This window comes from Myxocyprinus asiaticus, chromosome 14 (genome assembly GCF_019703515.2).
Source record: "Myxocyprinus asiaticus isolate MX2 ecotype Aquarium Trade chromosome 14, UBuf_Myxa_2, whole genome shotgun sequence".
Taxonomy (NCBI): domain Eukaryota; kingdom Metazoa; phylum Chordata; class Actinopteri; order Cypriniformes; family Catostomidae; genus Myxocyprinus; species Myxocyprinus asiaticus.
In genome coordinates, this window is record NC_059357.1 from 47,942,512 (window position 1) to 47,968,244 (window position 25,733).

Consider the following 25,733-nt stretch of genomic DNA (forward strand, 5'->3'; position numbering starts at 1 on the left):
GTCTGTTTGTCCATACAATGCAGTAAATGGTGACCAACAATTTCAAGCTCCACAAGCACATAAAAGCAGTATAAAGGTAATTCATATGACTCCAGTGGTTTAATCCATGTCTTCTGAAGCGATCCAATCGATTTTGTGTGAGAACAGACAAAAAAGTAACTAATTTTTCTCTATAAATCTTGACATCAGCAGTCTCTTGGCGATAATGATTTCAATCTGATGATTACACTTCCTATAGTGCCATCTAGCGCTCTGCACATGCGTCAAGCCCTAGGAAGTGTAATCAAGCTTGAAATCATGATCGCTGAGGAGTTTGGTCACCATTCACTTGTACTGTATGCAGAGCCAGTCCTAGCCTTTTGTGGGCTCTGAGCAAAAACTTCGACGCGACCATTAAAGACAGCCTCAAGCCGTTATGGTGTGTTGTGACCTGATGTAGACAGGTTGTAGTGTCAAATACTTAAACACTGCTACAAAATTTTGTGTTAATATAATTAAAAGTCAGTGTATTGTCATTGCTTTCCTGTGTTGAAATAATTTATTACAATTCTTGCATCTAAATAAGCTGATCCTTTCCTCGTGCATCAGCATGAAATAAGGCATGGCTGGGCACTGCGCACAGACATTCTTCTCTAATTTGTGGGTCTTCTATAAAAATATTTCCTTGAAAAATCTCATTTTTGTGCTAATCCAACAACAGCACATGTTGAACCTGCTCTCATATTTAACTCTATTCAAATGCTTCTGGTTCACGATGTGTGTGCATTGTCTAAAATTATTTCAATGAGACCAGAAAAGGATAACAGGCAAGCGAAAGTAGGCAGCTGTCATGGCCTTAACCATTGGCTGTTCAAGACAGTAGAGAATAGAGCCACAGAAACACTGTCAGTGTGAAAGCAGAATGCAAGCCTGCTGCTGCACTTACGCTACAGTGCCACTTAACATAGTGCTTATGTATGTGGTGAGAAACAGGCCTAAGACTTAAGCAGTTACAAGTTATTTATAGCTAGTTTTATAGGCACAGCATTACAATATATAGGGCTCTGATGTGAACACAGGGATGGCCTATCAGTCCCTCATAATTCTTTATGGGTTGTTTATTAATATAAATGTTTTTTGCTCTTTATTCTTTTGATATACAGGCTACATCAAAAATATATTCAACACTGAAGTGATGCTAATCAAGAAAGCCATCTCCCATACGGATGAATGCAAGCTGTCCAAGAGACACCTGAATTAATGTGCGTCAGAATTTAGCTTTTTAAAATTTGTTCAACATTGTATTATACACTGTTATGCAATATAGTGCATTTCTTTATGCATGTTCTTTATAGATCTCTTTTTGTTGAAAGCCTGTAATGAATAAAGTAGTAAAAATTATAGTATGTAATAAAAGTTAAAAGTAATGAAAATCGAAAGGATAAAGTAATGAAAATAAAGAAACAATTAGAACAATACACATTTTTTTTTCATTTGTCGTTTACACTTCAAGAATCCATGATCAGTCCCTTAGTAATATGCCTCCATTTTTAAGTTTGTCTTAAGTTTGTGTTCATTAACTTCACTTACTCCAATTGCAAGACACTGCAGGTCTTGTGATCTCAAAATGGTAGCCACCATGAGGGGGTTATCTGTTCAGTGTACAATAAAACTGTCTTTTCTAGAACATCGATATGACTGGAGTGTTCATCTCATGTGAGTGTGCATCATTTTAAACATATCTGTTTAAGTATACATTTCTTTAGGGACAAAACTGTTTCACAGTGGAAAAGGGCACCATTAAGATTCTTAAAAGACTTATTGAATTCCCATACATTTTCTGTTTAGGAATCCAATTAAACGGAATTGCATTTAAAAAATCCTTTAAAACAAAGGAAAAAATAAATCCCATAGAACTGGGCCTACAGGATATGAAGTCCTATTAGATTTTTCATTTATAAGAAAAAATCCTTTTAATGTCTTATAGGAATGGTTCCAAATTATGATAGAAATTCCAATTGGAATCCTGTAAATTTTTCTTATTGGAATCCTTTAGGATTTTTTGACAAGCTGAGCTGCTTGAATTTTTGCACCAGCAGTGGCATAAAGTCACCCAACAGCAATGCGAAAGCCAAGATGCATGAAAGCTGTTGCTGGAAATTGGAGTTATTCCACCAAATACTGATTTCTGAACTCTTCCTAAGTTAAAACATTAGTATTGTGTTGTTTAAAAATGAATATGAACTTGTTTTCTTTGCATTATTCGAGGTCTGAAAACGCTGCATCTTTTTTATTTTGGCCAGTTGTAATTTTCTGCCAATAAATGCTCTAAATGACAATATTTTTATTTGGAATTTGGGAGAAATGTTGTCAGTACTTTATAGAATAAAACAAAAATGTTAATTGTACTCAAACACATACAGTACCTATAAATAGTAAATCCAGAGAAACTGATCATTTTGCAGTGGTCTCTTAATTTTTTTTCCAGAGCTGTATATTTCGATATGATACTTATTCCAAATGAAAAAAAAAAAAAAAATGTGGCGAGAAGTTTAAAAAAAATTAAACACTACATCTGAAGGACTTGCTTGTGAAAATTAGGTAATAAACAGGTATTTTGCTGTAATACGGTTGGGAAAAATACTGAAATACGCAAAAAAGCCTGCAATATAGCTGGCAAGATTGTTCTCCATTCTTAGTGCCCTGGGAAGACAAGACATCACATATGCCGTTTGGATTTGGAACGCACCGCTAGAGCTGTGATTATGTAACAGCAGTTTATGTCCGCTGCCTGTCAGCGCACATCGGACGACTCATTCCATATGACGACTTTAACCCGGAAGGGAGTTTACCAATCCTACTATGGTAAAGGCTTGACTCATAAATATTCATTTTAAAAAGCTGACGTTGCTTGGAAAAGTTCGTGGAGTGTCCAACACGCAATCTAATTAATATTCATAAGTTATACTAGCACGAGTTGTCAATTTGCCAACGCCCTGCTACTAATGCCTTTCAGCAAATCAGTTAGGCTCACGGGCCAAATGTTCCGCTACGTCATTAATATTAATGAGTATTACCTTAACAGTAATAGGTTTCGTAAATTCCCTGGCCGGCAGAGGAGGCGTTGTCCCTAATACAGCGTCACCTTCATCCAATGCAGAAACCGGCTTTCCTGCAAAGGGACAGACGTGTTCGTAGTCCTCTAACTCACACTGAATACAGGGGAATATAGTGAATATAACTGTCTTCACGCCGCTTTGTGCTGCAGTGCTTGTGAATCGGACTGAAAAAAATGATAAACAACGGGCATCATGTGAGCTGCGTTCCGGCCGCCGCTGCCTGCAGTCCGGAGAAGAGGAGGAGTACTGTCCGCGTCTGGTGCGATGGATGGTGAGTGCACACCACAACGCGTTTCACTGCAGTGCCATTAAAAGGGGAATTCTCTACTTTTGCTACTAGAACCCTATTTAAATGTTGATGAGATAGTTAGAATAACACTGTTAATGGACTATAGACTGGACAGCTGAATTGGACTGTTCAAGTTGTTTCCATATAATAATAATAATAAGCTTGGTCAGCAATGGTCAGCACCTATTATTATGATGATGGTGATGTTGATTATTATTTTAAAATTACAATTATCATTTCATATACAGTATTAGCCTTTTAATAATTACAGTAAGAGTATTTATTTATTTCATGTAGAAATTAATCTTGGTTTTCTGAATTGAGAAGGCTATGAATAGTTTCGATACTACCAGAATCAGGAGTCCTGACAATAACTGGATGATTCCCATGAAAGAAAATCTCTTGGTCCAATTTCAATCCAAAATCAAAATAAACAAATCCATCCATTTTCTATAGAAGCCTTTATATTTTGTGACACATTATACATTTTTGAACATATACAGTGAAACTCTTTTTTTGCATATCCCAGCTAAGCTGAGGCTCAGCCATGATATGGTACCCCTGGAGGATATAGGGTCAAGGGCCTCAGCTCAAGGGCCCAACAGTGGCATCTTGTTGGTACTTGGGCTTGAATCCCTGACCTTCTGGTCAGTAAACCAGAGCCTTAACCGCTGAGCCACCACTGCCCCTATAGCTGCTTTTCCTATGTAGGGTCCAGCTGTCTCGGGCATAAGGCAGGGAAACACCCTGGACAGGTGGCCAGTCCATCACAGGGCAAACACACACAGACATTTACACTCTCACTCACAATTTGGAGTTTCCAATTCACTTGATTATTGAACTCACCTGCACACTGTGCCGCCCAAAATAAACAAATAAGAAATTCTATTCTGCATATAAAAAAATGAAACCTATTTTTAGGGGCATTAAGATTTTTTTACATTGTGACATTATTTACTAAATATATACAAAGACTGTGTTATGGCAATAGGAATCACAACAGAATATACAATTAAAAATAAAATGTCCAGACTCATGAGAATTAGGGGAATAAAATGTGCTTAAGTGTAGTGAAAATAATGTTACAATGCAAAAAATCTTAACGGTCCTAAATGTAGCCTTCATTCTCTTCATGCAAATATAATATAATTTAATTTTTTTTATTTCTTTTATTATTTTATATATTTTTTGATCTGGGGTTAAATATGACCATGAAATTTCCTTGTGGGTTTCGTGAGAATAACCCAAACATTTTCATTATTTCTAGAAAGTATTCTCTAATTCTCTGCTGTCTTCATGTAATTTTCTTTGCCCTCAAACCAAGCTCAAGTCTTTAGAGAGAAGTACAGTAGATATCAGTGAGTAAGTGCACAGACGGGCATAGCTGCATGGCCATCTGCATCCTACAAATGTGTTAGAAAGGGCGTTTTTGTGCTTGTTAGCCAAATTACTTAAGTAAGTATCTTATTTAGATCCTTGATAAATGTGCTGCACTGGTCTGTTTACATCTCATAAAAATGCATATTATCACTGAAATACATTATCATCTGCTTTGACTCCTGAATACCATCTGTTATTTCTCACAGTGCTCTCAATTCAATTTCACGTCAATTCAGTTTATTTGTATAGTGCTCTTCACAATACATATTGTTCCAAAGCAGCTTTTCAAATAGTGGCCTTCAAACCCCCCAGTGGGCAAGCCAAAGGTGACAGTTGGATGGAAAAACTGTAAGTTTTTGCTTGCCTAAACATTAACATGTGTTATCCACTGAGCAGGGTTGACTTTGTGCTATTAGACACCTATGGAGTGCTAATAAGCTGGCCATTATTCATCAGTTTGAGTTGACCTATTAGTAGTTGACGTTAGTATAATTTCTTTCTGATGTGAGGAACGTCAGACCTTCTGATGTGTATGTGGCTCAAAAATGTGTTTGTATTCATGTGTATGTGGAGCAGGATTATAGCAGCTTTCTCTTGTAGAATTCCAGCCATTTCTGTCCACCTGCCTGATGGTGTTTTTTGGAATGTTGCAGAATGTTTGGGATGCCAGTATATTAGTCAGTGGAGTGAACAGTGTAAACACAGACCGCTCAGTGACACCCCCTCAAACCCAGCACCCACACCTGCCTGTTCACTATTCTTCCCCTAACACCCCCTGCTGCATTACAAGAGAATGTGACTGTTAAACCTCGCTACAGCTCATGATTCTGGACTCAATAAAAAATAAACACACAGTGGTTTTCATCAGATCTGGGAATTGTCATATTTGAGCCTCTAACTACAAGCATCAATATTACTATTGCTCAAACTTATACCATGTTCTAGCCAAGCAACAAGAGAAAAAAATTGAACTCTTTCATGTTCAACAGAATTTTTGTCCTAACCACCTGCAACTGCCACAGCAACGAATGACAGAACATTTTGTGAATTGCTTGCTTTCTACTTCTGCGTCAGTTAGCCCCTCCTGTTGTGAACTCTTATTGGTCAACTCTTACAGTCCCATTGAAGTGCCTTGACAAGTACAGTTTTCTTTGGTGTTTTGATGTATTTCCTACTGAAACAGGAATTTGGAGCAGGACATGTCAAATTGCTTGTCCCTTTTTTTTAAATAGCCAATTGGCTTTAGTTTACATCGCAGCTGCACACACATAGGCTACCCCTTTTCCACCAAAATGATGCTGCTGCTTATGGCAGAGCAGTTGTATAGCCGAGGAAACTGAGAAGGGATCTCCATATCAGTTGTTTTTCCACTCACTTGAGAACCAGATGATGATCTAACTGACCATGTTACAACTTAACCAGCCCACAAACAAACACAGCACATTGCAGTCTTTGTTTACAACTCTGACGAGTTTTTACATCTTTATGGTTTTACAGCCTGCTTTTGTGCAACCATCAAAGGTTATAACAAATAAAAATGTATATCAGTAATTTCAAACATATGGTATTTGTAAATAGCATTTTTTCTTAGACGAACAGAAAAAATTAAGAGGCTGGTGTTTTGAGAACATATTTTAAGTAATTTAATTCAGTGTCTTTATGCCATTATGGGCTGTTTTTAGTGCCATGATCAGGAATTATTTCAATATAATGAAAAAAATTAGTAGCATAGAAATTCATATGCATGAATAAATTGTTTTTTAATGGACACGTACAATAAAACTTGCTGTTGTGCAAGTCCAATGCAGATGAATGAGAAACAAGCCAGTAAAAGATCACAATATATCAAGTAATTATTATTTGTATAGCGCAACACACAGTTTCAAGCAGCTTTAAAGAAAACCATGCTGTAACAGTAAATTAAGCTGTAATGTCTGTAATATCTTAAAGTACTCATTGTGTGGTTTAATTGAATAGCGTGATATAATGGCTTAATAAATTGTTTGTATTTAGGCCCGCGGTGAGCAATCCAAAGGCTGCTGTGGCATGGAACATAAAACTCCATAAGATGTCAGTTAATGTAGAAAAAATAACCTTGGGAGAAACCAGGCTCAGCTGGGGCAGCCAGTTTCCCTCTGGCTAAACAGCATGAATATAATGCACATAATAGTTATCTATGTGAAATACAAGCCATGGTTTTAATTAGTAAACTGTGTAGATGATGGTGGCCAATGTTAAAACTAAATCATTTTGTATGAACTGTAAGATTAATGACTAAGTGTCTTTGAAGTCTATCCTGAATTAACTGTGGAAGTGCACATAGATTCACTGTCTTTTGTTATTTGGCTGATGAAGGCTTTAATTGGCATTATTTTATTGTCTATGTCTTCCATTTAAAAAAAGTGTAGTCCATCCTATGACCAAGAGGATGCAGGTAGAGGTCAGTAAGGTGCATTGCAATCTGGCTAGAAGCTTGTGGCAGTTCATTTTGGTGAAGTCCATCCTAGGTCCAAGGTTCAGGCAGTGGCCAGTGAAGTATCCAGTATCTTGCAGTTGGGCTTGGCAGTAGTTAATCATCTGTGAAGTCTATCGTAGTAGACTGAAGTGATGCAGACAGTGATCATCGAAGCTGTCTGGCTGGCACAGACTGCAGTTAGAAGTCATCACTCAGTGACACATAGTGACGTGAGTGGGACATTGGGCTGGACTGGAGCTGGATCTGGCAGGTTCTATGTATCCTGAGGATGAGACAGGAAAACAAAAAGAATAATATTAGCGTAGATGCCATTCAATGTAAAGGAGACATATAGAATATAAGAAGTGATTCCGGTTCCGGCAGACCCGACTAATGCATTTATGCACATACATGTGTTTGTGTGGCTAAAGAGATGGGTCTTTAGTCTAACTAAAACTGAGAGAGTCCCGAAAAATGCTGGGAAGGCTATTCCAAAGTTTAGGAGCCAACTAGGAAAAGGATCTCCCTACTTTTTTGGATTTTGATATTCCAGGTATTATTAATAGGCCAGAGTTTTGCGATAGTAATAAATGTGATAGATTATAGCGTGGTGTAAGGTTGGTTAAGTACTGCGGAGCTAGACAATTCAAAGCTTTGCAAGTAATTAACAGAATTTTAAAGTTAATATGAAACTTACAGGCAGCCAATGTAGCGATGATAAAATTGGGCCACAGTAATCATAATTCTTGATTCTAAAAAAGCACTCTAGCTGCTGCATTTTGAACCAAAAGTTTATTTACTGTAACCTGCTGGACATCCTCCCAGTAATGCATTACAAAAATCTAGTCTTGAGGTCATGAATTCATTATTTAGGTTTTCGGTATCAGAAACAGAAAGCATGTGTCATAACTTAGCAATGTGGAAGAATGCTGTTCTGCAAAAATTTGATTTTCAAAGGACAGATTGCTATTAGGGCTGCGCTATGTCTTAAAAACGTATATCTCGAAATTTTTCAGCCTATTGACGATATTCGATATATATCTAGATAATTATGTATTTGCTCTAAAATGGCTCAAAAGTGTTTTTTTTTTTTTATTTTTTTTTTATCAGATGAACCATCATTTCATCCATTGTAGATTAAATATTTTAAAGACTTAAGCATGGAGTGCCACAGGGATCAGTTTTAGGCCTTCTGCTTTTTACCCTCCACTGTGAGAGCTTCAGAGGGCTGTAAGGTGATAACGGTCATTCGGTACTCAGTTTTTAAGTTATTTTTATTGGAAAATCTGTTTGGAACAACCCTACAGCATGGATTGTGCTGCCTTTGAAGTGCCCTGTGAAGGCATCATCTACCGTATGCCATTTAGAACACAGACGGGTGTGTTGAACAGATGTAGGGGGACAATGCATTCTTGTTCTAGAAAGCATTTGATCATTTCTCAGCAGCTTTGTTACTTCATGAATTTTCATGGGTCTTTTTATCCAGAAGAGAGAGACTGAAAATGTTAAATGCATATACAGTAACTGCTGAATGTGAATTTTGTCAACATTTAGTGGTACACTAGCATACAGATGACACTAAAGGTAATGACATAGCCTAAAAGTCCAGAACCATATCTAGTAACTTATCTTAGCAACTGCATAGCAATTCACTAAAAAGCACCTTAGCAACCACATGGCAACTTCCTGGCAACCACCCACAACACTAGCTTTATGGTGGTGAGTTTTGTATGGGAAAATACCACTATAATTTTCTACATAAAATATAAAAATCTTGTTGGATATATTGTACTATTGCCATTTTGAACCTTTAATGCGTGCTGAATGTTGTGATCAAAGTGTAAGTGCCTCATCAGCCCTAAAACATCATGACATCTGTGCTAAAGTCCATTTTCAGTCGAATGACATGTAACCCCTACATATTGTGATGAGGGCAGAGGGCAAGAGCATGTGATGTTTGCAGGCCAAGAACACATCATGTCAGCGTTGAGCAATGGTCAGATCTTAGTCAGCACAAACAGAGTGGATTTCACTTGAGTTGGACAGTGAAAGCCTTTAGGATGATAAATATACAGAGCATGATATGTGATTACAGTAAACTGATGGGCAGTATTGTGTATCTAATGACAGCAGTGTTAATGCAGCCATACAGAGCAGAACAGATTTAACAGGGTTTGATTGACCTCTGAAGGATGAACCACATGACATGGTTGGAAGGCAGACTTAATCAGCTGACGCTGGGTCAATCAATCACTAAATCTAATATGTGTAACATGTGCCTCACAGAGCTATGTTCACACTGCAGATTAATGTGGCCCATATCTGATTTTTTCATTCACATGTGACACAGATCTGTTAATTTGATGACAGTGTGAACAGCTACAAGTGCTTTGAATCTGACATTTTCAAATTTGATCTGGGCCACTTTCATATGTGGAAAGAAATCAGGTATGTATCTGATTTCTTCTGATGTGCCTTCAGTGTGAACAGCCAGGTCAGATTTAATGTGATTTTTTTTTTTCAACATTTGTTACTTGCATGCTTGATTTACAGCATAATATGCCTGTTATGGTTTTAAACCTTTAATTTGAAGTCATATCTATTCTAGTTAATGCACTCTTTTTAAGAAAAGAAAAGAAAATTATAGGTTTCAACAGTTGGATTCAGCTTTTCATTTGAATTTCACATAGTAAATTATGCACATGAAACATCCGGAGGCAGATTTAACCTATGTAACACAGCTCTTTGCTCATGTCACTCGTGCAGAAAAATATATTTTCATATTTCCATATATTAAGTCAATTGAAATCTGAAATAATTACAGTTAACAACTCTTACCTCACATACAGTATATTCTGTATAATGCCGTTTTTTCCTGCTGTCCTTCGATTTTATGATGTCTCGCTCATTATATAACATTCTTGAGCTTCAGTTGTGATTAAATTCCACCATACGACTGCAATTAGACTTTATTTAAAATTACTTTAACCATCTGGTTTCAAAAACTTGCAGATATTTTATTAGATACTCATTAGCCTAAGTACCCTATTCTGGTTAAAAATATAAAAAACTGCTTATAACAATTTTAATTAGTTAATTCATTATACATTTTAAAATAATGAACATGTCTGGGTTTGTTATACGCATCCTTATATGCATGCAGGTCATTTAACGAGCGTCAGCTGTTCATACAAGTGTCTGTTATAGGCTACATTTAAAATGTCTTTTGAACAACCTTACACATTTTTTTTTATTTGAGCAGAAAATCAGATTTGGGCCACATTCAGCTGCGGTGTGAAAGTTTTCCCTTTTAAGTTGGTCACTTGGACGCTGCATCAGTAGAATCAGAATGAGCTTTTTTTTTGCCAAGTATGCTTACACATACAAGGAATTTGTCTTGGTGACAGAAGCTTCAAGTGAACAAACAAAACAGCAACAAGACAAACATAATAAAAAATAAAATAAAAATAAGTGAATAGTAAATACACAGTACTGTGCAAAAGTGTTAGGCACATAAGATGTTTCACAAAAACATTTGTCTTCAGATGGTTATTTATATCTTCAACTTTAGTGTGTCAGTAGGAAATATAAATTTTAGACTCTTTTTGCAAATAGAATAGAATAGAAGAACAGGGAGCCCTGCAACAGATGGCAGTCCGAAATGTCCTTTGTAGTCTTCTGATTTGGTATCCAAACCAAAACAGTCAGTTATTGAAGTGCAGATGACAGACTCAATGACTGCTGAGTAGAACTGGATCAGCAGCACCTGTGGGAGGTTGAAATTAGTCAACTAGCGAAGGAATTACAACCTATGCTGGACCAGCTGAGCAGATGGAGGCTCTCTTGCGGGTGGTCATGAAGCTCCAACTTGAGTGATCCGAGTGAGCCCGAGCGTTCTCAGCTGTGTTGCACCACTGATCTGGCACTCCGGGCTACAAAGATCACCATAAAAGTGTTGGCTCTAAATGTTTGTCATATTTAGATAAAGCTTGCAGACCTTGTTGCGACTGCTCCAAGACTGGTTGCCTTTAGCACAGTCAGAAGAGCAAGCGTGCGAGCACAGAGACCTGTTGCTTGCACATTTGACTCGTTGACCATGTTGGCTGACCGACAAATGCACTCAGTCTATTCTCCAGTGCTTGCAGAGTTTCAAGCTGGGGAGAGCATTTCCACTAAAATGGTTTCAGAGGGCATTGGGGTTGATGTCACCCCACTGAGCTTGTTACGTATGAGGCCTCTTTGTTTGTTACATAAGAGGACAATGCATAGTTGTCACAATGGTCTCATCCAACACAGGCTTGAGAGCCCTGTGCCACAGTCATCCAACCTTCGGCACCTGGACAGGTGTGCGGGTGGCGTTGCACATAAATTGCCTGGAACTGCTTGCAGTCTTCCTGGCTCTCAGAGCTTTCTGATCAGTCATGCAGGGCTTTCACATACTAATCCAGACAGACAACACCACAGTCTGGTCATGCCCAATGTTGAACGTGGCACACCAGCTTCTCCTCTGTTGCAAGAGGCATCTCCTGTCAATACGTGCAAATCCCAGGTCACCTGAACTGCAGCACTGATTTGCTATAGTGTCAGGGTGTCAGACAGGGGGAGTGGAAGCTGTTCTGAGAATTTGGGAGGTTTTTGTGGAGGCCAGAGTGTTTGCATCCCCAGAGATCATGCACTATCGGCTTGGAGGCCAGCGAAACGCAATTATGCTTTCTCTCTCTCTCGTTCATTTGCTTCACCAAGTATTGTGCAAATTCGGGAAGACAGGTAACTGTTGGCCGGAGTGGTGAGTTTATGCTGACTGGTGTTCCTTCTGGTGTGAGAACCCAGCGCCTTGCCCCATGCAGACAGTGCTTCTCTTTTTGCGCCTCATGGATGTTTGGAGTGTTTGGATGCAGGACTCACTAGCGACAGGCCACAACCTTTTGGGTGGTTTGTCTGTGGGAAAAAACCCCTTGGTCATCAAGTTCTTGCATGGAGCGACAAACAGGAACCACAAACACCTTTTTCAACAAATAACTGTGGTAAGTCATGGCACCATCACATGTTATCATCACCTGCACTACATGCCACATGCTATTTCATAGCTCCATCCATCAGCAGTGAGGAATTCACATGTGATAAATGTAAGGAATTAGTTAGGCTGACGGAGAAGTTTACTGAGTTAGAAACATGCAACCTAACATTGTTCGGGACTTAGAGACTACACTAAATACTCATCTCTTCAGCCAGGCATACACCTAATTTATCCCTCAACCCGTAGTTATGCTGCATTAGTTAGGTCTGCTGGAACCGGAAACACTTCTCATTTTCTATAACTCTGCTTTAAAGTGAACGACATTTACACTAATATTATTATTTTTGTTTCCCTGTCTCATCCTCTGACTACATATCCAGAAGTTACCAGAGCCTGCCAGATCCAACTCCGGTCCAGCCCGATGTTCAACTCCCATGTGTGTCACTGAGCAATAACTACTGCAGCCTGTGCCAACCAGACAGTGAGGGGCACTTTGATGACCACTGTCTGCATCACTTCAGTCTATTACAATGTACTTCACAGAGGATGAATTACTGCCAACTCCAACCGTACTACAAGGGATACTTCACCTCGGATTTAGGATGGACTTCAACGGAAATTAACTGCAACAAGCTTCTAGCCGGCCTGCACTGACCTCTGCTTGCATCATCTTGGTCATAGGATGGGCTACACTCTCTTAAAATGGAATACATAGACAATAAATGAATGCCAACTACAGCCTTCAACAGCCAAATAATAATCTACGTGCACTTCCACAGTCAATTCGGGATGGACTTTAATGACCCTTAATCATTAATCTTACAGTTCAATCGATATCCTTCAGATTTAATTATTGCCCACTAACATCTACTCAGTTTATTCAATTAATACATGATTTGTATTACACATAGTTAACTAATATTGGCATTATATTCATGCTGTATAGCCAGAGGGGAACTGGTTACCCCAGCTGAGCCTGGCTTCCCCCAAGGTTTTTTTTCTTCTCTCATTAGCTAACATCTTATAGTCAAGTGTGTTGGGTTCCTTTCCACAGTTGCCTTTGGCTTGCTCACTGGTGGCCTAAATACAAATAATTTTTAAAGCATGATTTTTAATCATGTTTTTCATTTAAACTGCTCAATGAGGACTTCAAGACATTACAGACATTACAGCATAATTTTCTGTTACAGCATACATTTCTGTAAAGCTGCTTTGAAACAATGTGTGTTGTGAAAAGCACTATACAAATAAAAATGACTTGATTTGACTACATGCTTTCCTCCTCCATTTGAATCGAATGGTCTTGTTAATATAATACTTGGTTCCCTGAAAGGAGGGAACAAGATGCTGCAAACTCTTGCCGCACTAATGATTTCTCGCTGTTAAGGGAACAAGAGATGTGCGTGTAAATGTTTCAGCAAGAAGGAAGCGGGAACAGGGTGGCAGTCCAGGTAAGTCAGCTTTTTATTCAAGTGTTTTCAGTTTCACAATCAGAGTATTGGCTTTTCAGCTTCACAGTCAAAGTATTGGCTTTTTAGCTTGCAGCTTTGGGTGTATGTTTGTCTCTGACTCTCTCTCCTGGTCTGTCACTCTGGTGGCCTTTTATAGCCTGTCTCCATCGTCACTGAAACGAGACCCAGGTGTTTAGTATTAACAATCACCAAGTGATGGCCCTTACCGCTTCCTCTCTCCTCAATGACAGACACACGACCATGTCCCTCTCCACATACCCCCACTGCCCAACTCAGGTCTGGGCAACGTCCAGCCTGCTAACCCCCCCCCCCCCCCACCATTCCTGGAGAGGAAATCAGCCACAACCATCTGTGGCTCCGGCCTGTGGACCACCTTAAATTTGAAGGGCTCAAGTGCCAGGTACCAACGAGTGGTATCCTTCATGCGGTTGAGCCACTGAAGCAGGGTGTGATCCGAGTGGAGGATGAAGGCCCACCCCAGCAGGTAATAGCAGAGGGTTAGGACCACCCACTTGATGGCAAGACACTCTTTTTCAATCGTGTTGTACTTAGTCTCCCTCAAAGAGAGTTTATGACTAATGTACAGCACGGGGCGCTCTACCCTTTCTACCTCCTGTGAGAGCACGACCCCAAACCCCCTCTCTGATGCATCTGTCTGTAAAATGAAGGGGAGAGAGAAGTTAGGAGCATGTAGGAGCGGCCTGCCACAGAGTGCAGATTTCACCCTCGTAAAAGTCTGTTGGCATGCCTCCGTCCACTGGAACGGATCTGGTGCCCCCTTTTTAGTGAGATCAGTCAAGGGGCTGGTGACATCAGAAAAATTAGGCACAAACCTTCTGTAATAGCCAGCCAGCCCCATGAACTTCCTCACCTCCTTTTTGGACTTGGGATGTGGGCAGGCCGCTATCGCTGCATTCTTATCAATTTGGGGACGTACCTGCCCATGACCCAAGTGGAAGCCCTGATACCGTACTTTCACCCGTTCAATTGCACAATTTTTCAGGTTTGCCATGAGCCTCAGCGACCTCAGAACGGCTCTCAGATGCTGCATATGCCTCTGCCAATTATTACTGTATATAATGATGTCAACTAAATAGGCTGTGGCATACACAGCGTGTGGCCAGAGAATCTTATCCATTAGGTGCTGGAATGTGGCAGGAGCCCCGAACAAACCGAATGGAAGAGTGACGAATTGGTGTAATCTGAATGGTGTGGAAAAGGCTGTTTTTTCTCGGGATAATGGAGTTAAGGGGATCTGCAAATATCCCTTAGTTAAATCCAGTGTCGAATAAAATTGAGCCGCACCCAACCGATCAAGCAGTTCGTCAATTCGGGGCATTGGGTACGTGTCAAATTTAGACACCGCGTTGACTTTCCGGTAATCAACACAGAACTGGACTGACCCGTCACTCTTAGGTACAAGAACAACCGGGCTGGCCCAATCGCTGTGCGATTCTTCTATTACCCCCTTTTCGAGCATTACCTCTAATTCATCCCAAATCACCATTTTCTTGTGATCGGGTATGCGGTATGGCTGACTACGCACAACCAAACCCGGTGGGGTCTTGATATGGTGTTGTATGAGGTTAGTATGACTGGGAAGAGGAGAGTACACGTCCGCAAATTCTTTTTGCAACCTGGCCACCTCCATGAGCTGGACGGTGAGAGGTGGTCTCCACAAGGGACCGGGGTGAATGGATCGACTTTGAACTTCACCTCCGGCCCGAGCTCCGCCCTCTCCGGAACTATCATTGCCATGGACATGGGGACCACCTCTCTCCATAATTTAAGGACGTTGAGGTGGTAAATTTGATGTGCTCTGCCTCTATCCGTTTGTTTAACTTCATAATCAAGGTCCCCGACTTGCTGTGTAACCACAAAGGGTCCTTGCCATTTGGCGAGTAATTTTGAGCTTGACGTGGGGAGTAATACAAGCACTTTGTCTCCCGGTGCAAATTCCCGTAGCTGGGCACCCCTATTATGGAGCCGGCTTTGTGTCTCTTGAGCTTGGAGCAAATTCTACTGTGACAACTGACCCAGTGTGTGTAGCTTTGCTTGAAGATCAAGGACATATTGAATTTCATTCTTGCTTTGGGAAGGTCCTTCCTCCCACACCTCCCGTATGAAATCATGCGCCCTGCGGGGCCGACATCCATACAGGAGCTCGAAGGGGGAAAATCCCATAGAGGCTTGCGGGACCTCCCTGACTGCAAATAATAGGAATTCCAGCCATTTGTCCCAATTTCTAGCATCCTCATGTACGAACTTGTGAATCATATTTTTCAGGGTTCGATTAAATCATTCCACCAGCCCGTCAGTTTCCGGGTGGTAAACACTGGTGCGAATCGGTTTAATCCCCAGTAATTCATAAAGTTCAGGTAGTGTACGTGACATAAACATTGTGCCCCGGTCGGTGAGGATTTCTTTCGGAATCCCCACCCGGGAGATCATTTTGAAGAGTGCCTCCGCAACACTGCATGCTGAGATGTTGCGAAGAGGCACTGCTTCCGGATATCGTGTTGCATAATCCACCAGGACTAATACAAAGAAATATCCGCGTGCTGACCGTTCTAATGGCCCGACGAGGTCCATACAAATTCTTTCGAAGTGGGCCTCGATTAACGGTAATGGGCGCAATGGCGCTCTTGGGGTGGCCGTGGATTCACCAGCTGACATTCACGGCATGCTGCACACCATCTGCGTACATCCCCACAAATGCCCGGCCAATAAAAGCGGGCCGTTAAACGGTACAATGTTCTTTCCTGTCCTAAGTGACCCGCCATAGGATCGTGGTGAGCCGCCTGGAAAAGTGTTTCCTGATGGCTCCTTGGGACTAATAAATGGGTCATATTTTCATAGGTTTGAGTGTCCTGCGTCACTCAATACAATCGGTCCCTAATAATTTAAAAGTATGGATATATGAGGGTGACGTCAGGCTGGAGCTGCTGGCCATCGATTACTCTCACTTGGTCAAAGGCGTGCCTAAGGGTTTTGCCATGCGACTGCTCTAGAGGGAAGTCCCACTCCGGGAATTCCCTATGGGCGGGAATGCCGGAGGTTGCCCCTCCTGTGTCATTCTGATGCTGAGCAGACGTGGATGGCCCTAGCTTCGCCTCCCCAGCCATCATGTCACACATCACACACTGTGTTCTCGCTTTGCAAGACCCATCCACATACAACGCTTTTAATAATCTTTTAAACCCTGGCCAATTGGTTCCCAGGATCAGTGGATGGGTGAGATGGGAATTAACCACGGCCTCCACTCTATGCTTTACCCCCTGAAATTGAATGACGGTAGTCACTACCGGATATTTGTGAACATCCATGTGCACACACCTCACCATCAACTTGGGTTTTGTACCCAAAGCCCCGTCATGAACCAAGCCGTGGTGGATCGAGGTTTGATTGCAGCCCAAATCCACCAGGGCTTGGTACGTACGGCCCTTAATTTTTACCGGTATCCTGTACCCCTGCTCGACCAGGGGCAGACTGTGGCGTGTCGGGGACCAAATCCACATCTCCACCTCCATTACTGGACGCTGGTCTTGGATGTGACCCATCTCCCCGCAACTCCGACAGACCGGCCCAGACTTCCCGGCTGCACCGGTGGTGGCGGACACATCAACCTGGGAAGGACGATGGAGAGGTGTAGGGGAGGGGGCTGGTGCATAGTGCAGCCCGCGAAGGCGGAGCGCCAGTTTGGGTGGCACCACTCCCCGTTTCCGGGGAGCGGGTATAGGGCGAGAGGGAGGAGTGGGAGGGGCAAGAAGTAGAGGAGGAGAAGCAAGAGGGAGAGAGAGAGAGAGAGAGAGCACTGGACTGTGGCTCACCGGCTACTGGGTAGGCCGCCATGTGGGCTTCGGCCAGCTGGATGGCATCATTCACCGACGTGGAGCGATAGCACTGGACCCATTCTGTGTTTTTTTGTGGGCAGGCGTACTGTCAGCTGCTCCAGCACCATCAGCTCGATGACATCTTCCACGCCGGGGCCTTCTCTGGCTAGCACCCATCTTCGGCAGGCATCACAGAGCTGCTGGGCAAACGCAAATGGGTGGCTGACTTTGCTCAGTGTGAGGGAGGGGAACTGCTGGTGGTGTTGTTCTGGGGTGTGGCCAACCCGTTGCAGGACAGCAGTCTTCAGCTTCACGTAGTCCAGGTGGTTCTCAGGTGGTAGATGGCTGTGAGGCAGTGGCTGACTGCTCGAAAATGCCCACGAACGCCTCTGGTTCATCTTGGGGGCCCATCTTGGAGAGTAGGATGTGCGGCTGCTATGCTGCCTCCGGGGTCCCGGCGGAGGATCCGCCTGGAGCCAGCCAGCTCTGAAAGGCCTGCTGATCCTCGGCCTGGGCTTGGAGGAGCTTCTGGTAGCGCCGCTCCTGGACGAGAAGGGCTTGATGAGGGGTCTCCTGGATGCTAGCCAGGGCACAGATGAGTTCGTCCAGCGGTGAGGTGTCCATGGCGACCAGACTTCTTCCTTATCCTGGGTTTCAGCACCAGTGTAAAAGTTCCAGCAAGAAGGAAGCGGGAAGCGGGGTGGCAGTCCAGGTAAGTCAGCTTTTTATTCAAGCATTTTCAGCTTCACAATCAGAGTACTGACTTTTCAGCTTCACAATCAAAGTATTGGCTTTTCAGCTTCACAATCAAATTATTGGCTTTTTAGCTTGCAGCTTCGGGTGTGTGTTTGTCTCTGCTGGTCTGTCGCTCTGGTGGCCTTTTATAGCCCGTCTCCGTCATCACTGAAATGAGGCACAGGTGTCTAATATTAACAGTCACCAGGTGATGGCCCTTACTGCTTCCACTCTCCCCAATGACAGACACACGACCACGTCCCGCTCCACAGTGCTCTCTTCCCATCAGTTGAAAAATCCTGATGAAATGGCACTGTGCTCCAGTTTATATGCCAGCGATGACATATGCATTTGGGGCAGAGTGTCAAGCACCAACTCCAATACAACGGATGTGATTATAAAGGGACAGTTCGCCCAAAAATGAAAATTCTCTCATCGTTTACTCACCCTCATGCCATCCCAGATGTGTGTGACTTTCTTTCTTCAGCAGAACACAAATGAAGATTTTTAGAAGAATATCTCAGCTCTGTTGGTCCTTTCAATGCAAGTGAATTTCATGATTCATTTTTTTATTTTATTTTAAATGTACATAAATCTCCTGTGATGCATGTACAGACACTGCTGGACATTGTTAGTAGACAAATTAAATAAACTAGTGAGAGTGTGAAAAGTGCGTTTTAAGAGAATTTACTTTCTTAAAGTCCACAGGTCGAAAGTGCCCATATTTGAAGAAACACACATAACTTATACACTGGCGGCCAAAAAGTTTGGAATAATGTACAGATTTTGCTCTTATGGAAAGAAATTGGTACTTTTATTTACCAAAGTGGCATTCAACTGATCACAATGTATAGTAAGGACATTAATAACATGAAAAATTACTATTACAATTTGAAAAAAAATTCAGAACTTCTTAAACTACTTCACAGTGTTCTCATCAAAAAATCCTCCATGAGCAGCAATGACAGCTTTGCAGATCCTTGGTATTCTAGCTGGCAGTTTGTCCAGATACTCAGGTGACATTTCACCCCACGCTTCCTGTAGCACTTGCCATAGATGTGGCTGTCTTGTCGGGCACTTCTCATGCACCTTACAGTCTAGCTGATCCCACAAATGCTCAATAGGTTTAAGATCCAAAACACTCTTGTCCAATTATCTGTTGTCCAATGTCTGTGTTTCTTTGCCCACTCTAACCTTTTCTTTTTGTTTTTCTGTTTCAAAACTGGCTTTTTCTTTGCAATTCTTCCCATAAGGCCTGCACCCCTGAGTCTTCTCTTTACTGTTGTACATGAAACTGGTGTTGAGCGGGTAGAATTCAACGAAGCTGTCAGCTGAGGACATGTGAGGCATCTATTTCGCAAACTAGAGACTCTGATGTTCTTATCCTCTTGTTTAGTTGTACATCTGGCCTTCCACATCTCTTTCTGTCCTTGTTAGAGTCAGTTGTCCTTTGTCTTTGAAGACTGTAGTGTACACCTTTGTATGAAATCTTTAGGTTTTTGGCAATTTCAAGCAATGAACAGCCTTCATTCCTCAAAACAATGATTGACTGATGAGTTTCTAGAGAAAGCTGTTCCTTTTTTGCCATTTTTGACCTAAAATTGACCTTAAGGCATGCCAGCCTATTGCATACTGTGGCAGCTCAAAAACAAAGACAAAGACAATGTTAAGCTTCATTTAACAAACCAAATAGCTTTCAGCTGTGTTTGATATAATGGCAAGTGATTTTCTAGTACCAAATTACCAATTTAGCATGATTACTCAAGGATAAGGCGTTGGAGTGATGGCTGCTGTAAATGGGGCCTGTCTAGATTTGATCAAAAATGACTTTTCAAATAGTGATGGTGCTGTTTTTTTATATCAGTAATGTCCTGACTATACTTTGTGATCAGTTGAATGCCACATTGGTGAATTAAAGTACCAATTTCCTTCCAAAACAGCAAAATCTGTACATTATTCCAAATTTTTGGCCGCCAGTGTATATAAACATAAATTAAAAACAAATACTACATTTATATTAAACTTAAAATAAGTTAATACTGAATCATTAAGTTAATAATTATAAATAATAAAATAAATGTTCTTTATGCAAAATATAATTGATCATTTTTCTCTTTTGATCTTTCTTTCTTTTGATTTTGTGGTGAAGTATGACCAGGACATGTTCTTGATATGTTTCGTGAAATTCACCCATATGAGTGAACAACATCAAACTCTGCAAGGCTTTCAAACTCTGTTGTCATGATACTGTTTCCCTGGTCAAATAGATGCAGAGCTCAGTTGCAGTTTGGGTGCCTGCAAAGCAGCTCCAGTAGTTAATATTTTATGGTCTTTGGCAGTGCTGTTGTTATTCTGTCCTCTTAAAGATGCAGCAGAGCCAGGAATGGCTTCAACATTCTCAACAAGTAAAATCAGATGTACAGACAAAACAAAGTGCATCTCTTGTTGTGTGATGTAAGTAATCATCTGGCAGATCCATCTTCTCTCATCTGCAGCGCTGCTCCAAAACCCTTTTTCTACATTATCAGTGTAGATCATATGACTCATATGACTGTTAGTGTAACAGCAGACCCTGTATTACAAGGCAAGATGGAAAGTTTCCTTAGGGGAAGCACCGTCATGTAAATGAGAACACAGCAAACAGCAGAAGGTATCTGAGCATTATTATCTAATTTCATGGATCTATTACTGGCTGTCCAAGTGACTGCAAGTTAATTTGTCATAGCAATATATTAGACGATGAATCTCATGAAAGAACATGTCCGGCTCATATTTCACCCCAAAATAAAAAAAGAAATACAAATTTATATTTTAAATAAAGAAAATGAAGCCTATTTATTTTGACTAAATAATTGTAACATTAAATAAAAAAAAAATTGCATTGTGACAAGCTAATTTATACCCTAATATTAAAATATCACTCTCAATACAGTAATGTGAAGAAAAAAAATATTTAAATGATAAATTATTTTATTATTTAATTGTAAAGCATTTATATATCATAGTAACATTTTTAGTACTGTGACACATTACGGTGATGAGTATTTTAGGGGGAAACTATGCTTAAAGGAATATTCTGGGTTCAATACAAGTTGCACTCTTACTGGTGCACTCAGTAATTTTTTCCTTATTAAAAAGTTTAACTCCTAAAGACATGAATTGTAATTTTGCAATATACAGGTGCATCTCAATAAATTAGAATGTCGTGGAAAAGTTCATTTATTTCAGTAATTCAACTCAAATTGTGAAACTCGTGTATTAAATAAATTCAATGCACACAGACTGAAGTAGTTTAAGTCTTTGGTTCTTTTAATTGTGATTATTTTGGCTCACATTTAACAAAAACCCACCAATTCACTATCTCAAAAAATTAGAATACATCATAAGACCAATAAAAAAAACATTTTTAGTGAATTGTTGGCCTTCTGGAAAGTATGTTCATTTACTGTATATGTACTCAATACTTGGTAGGGGCTCCTTTTGCTTTAATTACTAACTCAATTTGGCGTGGCATGGAGGTGATCAGTTTGTGGCACTGCCGAGGTGGTATGGAAGCCCAGGTTTCTTTGACAGTGGCCTTCAGCTCATCTGCATTTTTTGGTCTCATGTTTCTCATTTTCCTCTTGACAATACCCCATAGATTCTCTATGGAGTTCAGGTCTGGTGAATTTGCTGGCCAGTCAAGCACACCAACACCATGGTCATTTAACCAACTTTTGGTGCTTTTGGCAGTGTGGGCAGGTGCCAAATCCTGCTGGAAAATGAAATCAGCATCTTTAAAAAGCTGGTCAGCAGAAGGAAGCATGAAGTGCTCCAAAATTTCTTGGTAAACGGGTGCATTGACTTTGGTTTTCAAAAAACACAATGGACCAACACCAGCAGATGACATTGCACCCCAAATCATCACAGACTGTGGAAACTTAACACTGGACTTCAAGCAACTTGGGCTATGAGCTTCTCCACCCTTCCTCCAGACTCTAGGACCTTGGTTTCCAAATGAAATACAAAACTTGCTCTCATCTGAAAAGAGGACTTTGGACCACTGGGCAACAGTCCAGTTCTTCTTCTCCTTAGCCCAGGTAAGACGCCTCTGACGTTGTCTGTGGTTCAGGAGTGGCTTAACAAGAGGAATACGACAACTGTAGCCAAATTCCTTGACACGTCTGTGTGTGGTGGCTCTTGATGCCTTGACCCCAGCCTCAGTCCATTCCTTGTGAAGTTCACCCAAATTCTTGAATCAGTTTTGCTTGACAATCCTCATAAGGCTGCGGTTCTCTTTTTCTTCCACACTTTTTCCTTCCACTCACTTTCTGTTAGCATGCTTGGATACAGCACTCTGTGAACAGCCAGCTTCTTTGCCAATGGATGTTTGTGGCTTACCCTCCTTGTGAAGGGTGTCAGTTATTGTCTTCTGGACAACTGTCAGATCAGCAGTCTTCCCCATGATTGTGTAGCCTAGTGAACCAAACTGAGAGACCGTTTTGAAGGCTCAGGAAACCTTTGCAGGTGTTTTGAGTTGATTAGCTGATTGGCATGTCACCATATTCTAATTTTTTGAGATAGTGAATTGGTGGGTTTTTGTTAAATGTGAGCTAAAATCATCACAATTAAAAGAACCAAAGACTTAAACTACTTCAGTCTGTGTGCATTGAATTTATTTAATACACGAGTTTCACAATTTGAGTTGAATTACTGAAATAAATGAAGTTTTCCACGACATTCTAATTTATTGAGATGCACCTGTATGTATTAAATCATGACCACTCACACTGAAATGAAGACTCCAGTCATATCAGTAACCTTATAAAAGCTGTTTTATTCTACATGGAGAGGGTCCACTCATGGGGGCTGCCATGTTAGAATCACATGACCAGCCGAATACTACTCGCTTAATCTCAGTATCTGTCCTGTTATTGGACACTTTCACTCATTGATTAAAGCAATCATGACTGACTGTGAATACTACATTTCTACAATGGCATCTGAAACTGAAAACTATTGATTTTAAATGATGCTGCATCCAAGCCGCTAAGTGTCACTGTAAGTCCAAGACAACACAAAGACAAAAGTTACCGAGTGCACCTTTAAGCTCAATCAACAGCATTTGTGGCATAATGTTGATTAACGGAAAACTTTTCTTAAAAAAAAAATGAAAACAGTGAGGCACTTACAATAAAATTGAATGGGGCCAATCCATAAACATTAAAATACTCACTGTTTCAAAAGTATAGCCACAAGACAATTCATTATGTGTGTAAACATGATTTTAGTGTGATATAATTGCTTGCTAACCTTTTCGGTGTAAAGTTATATCCAATTTTGTTGCCATGACAATGGAATTCCACAAACCCTAAAACAAACATAAAAACATTGATTTAAACAACTTCACAGCTCAAATAATACACAAGTTTTAACAGAATGAAAATAATTGTGCTTTTATCAAATTATAAACTTCACATTTCTGCCCTTAAACCCTCCAAAATTGGCCCCGATTTAGATTTTTGCTTTTCTCAAGAAAAGATGGAATGTCAAAATAATTATAAAGTAATCAATGTTATGCCACAAATGCTGTTTATTGAGCTTAAGTTGTATTAAACCCGAAATATTTTAAAAAATAATTTAAAAATGCTAAAAGTTGTAATGGTCCTAAAATGCAAACCATAACTACTTTATAATTTTTTTCTCTTGATTTTGGGGTGAGAAGTGACTTGAAGGGTGCTGAACATTTTTTTAGGCATTGGTTAACTTTGGTTAACTGCCAACCAAACAGCAACTTTAATGTGATGAACACCTTTGTGCACTTTAGAGAACTGACATCATACATCCATTTAAAATATATTTTTTATTGCAGATGACACTTGCTTTGATATATAAAACAATGACATTCAGACATTTTTAAGTGTGCTTTAAGTGTCCAAATACTTTCTATGGCCACTATAGATGAGAGTGAACAATTTATAGGTGAATATACTGTAAAAAAATAATTTTAACCACATAGATGTTGTATGTTGGGGTTATAAAAGTTTCCACACACAAGATGTATTTTCTGCAGAGGATTATGCAACAGACTCAAATAGACTCAAATGTGATTAGCTGGTTATGGTACCACTGTTCTAGTGCTCCTCCCTATTTTAATAACTGTTTTTGTCTTCTTTACACTCTCCTTATAGTTATGACATGGTCCATTATGGTCATTCCAATCAGCTTCGACAAGCCAAGGCTATGGGAGACTACCTCATTGTTGGAGTGCACACTGACGGTGCGGACACACACACACACACACACACACACACACACACACAGTACCAGTGTGGAGTGACAGCGCTGCTTTATCACTACAATCAGTCAATCAGTTCATTTCATTGAGATTTGATAACCATGTTTGAGACCAAGAGCTCTTTCAGAAACCTGACGCAATAATCGGTAGTACATTTCCTTCGATATATTATACAGCCTTGAAATCCTTGGTCACATGTAATTTTCACAACCCATGTTTTCTGCAGTGTTTTGTCAGTTGTGAGATCAACACACAGGTACACAACAGTACCACATATTGAATGGACTGTATTTCTGTCCTTGACAGCCTTGTCTCAGTTCCCATCAAATTTATTGATTAGTTCACCCAAAAATGAAAATTCAGTCATTGTTTACCCACCCCTGTGTTGTTATAACCCCATATGACTTTCTTTTTCTTAACACAAAGGGAGAAATTTTGAAAAAATTTTGTTCTCAGTGATGTCATACAATGGCAGTTTATGACCACCTCTTCAAGCTATAAAATGACACAAGAGTTTAATTCAGAAGTCTGTTAAATTATGATATGCGACTCATGTTTTGTTTTGAAGGAATACGATAAGGTTTGGTGAGAAACAAACCAAAATCTAATATATTATTTAGTGAAACTCTTGACTGACGGTTGATCTCCTGTGCACATTCATGAGTCTGTACGCAAGCTTTAGAGCTCCTTGCATGAGAGCAACAGTTACGCTTCCGCTCACAAAGTGGTGCGTTTTATGCGAAAACTCCTTTTGTTTTGCTTCAACAGGACCACCAGCGGTATTAACAACAGAACACAACATGGCTGCACACAAACCAGAGACAAAACATGTCTGAAGAGTTTGTAGTCAAAAAATAGATGCATTTCTATGCCCAGCCTTAATTGTTTGAATCGGAGTCTTCAATCAAACAGTGTCACTGAGGAGGCTGAAAGTAGCTACACACACACACACCCAGATGTTACAGTCAGACAGAGAGTATGGGAGACCACAGTTCTTTGGAGGTTTCGCTTACCAAAAGCGAAGTAGAAGAACCAGAGAGAAAGGCAGAGGAAGTGGAAATGTCTGTCACCTCTATTCTGAATAGGTGTGTGGGTGTGTATGTTAGACCTCCGCAAAAACAGTCGGTAGGTGTAACATTCTCGGCCAAAATCAAGTATTTTTAATCGGCAAATGAGA

At 40.5% G+C, this 25,733-nt stretch overlaps 1 protein-coding gene across 2 annotated transcripts in view; it reads left to right on the forward strand.

Moving 5' to 3' along the window:
• Positions 1 to 3,140: 3,140 nt before the first annotated feature.
• The window catches only part of LOC127452168 (ethanolamine-phosphate cytidylyltransferase-like), a 60,341-nt gene continuing 37,748 nt past the window's right edge, over positions 3,141 to 25,733 (forward strand). For both annotated transcript variants that reach the window (XM_051717463.1, XM_051717464.1), the window contains exons 1-2: positions 3,141 to 3,369; positions 24,450 to 24,538. In XM_051717463.1, the coding sequence (XP_051573423.1) occupies positions 3,272 to 3,369; positions 24,450 to 24,538 (187 nt within the window). In that variant the 5' untranslated portion in view covers positions 3,141 to 3,271. The remainder of the gene's footprint in view (positions 3,370 to 24,449; positions 24,539 to 25,733) is intronic.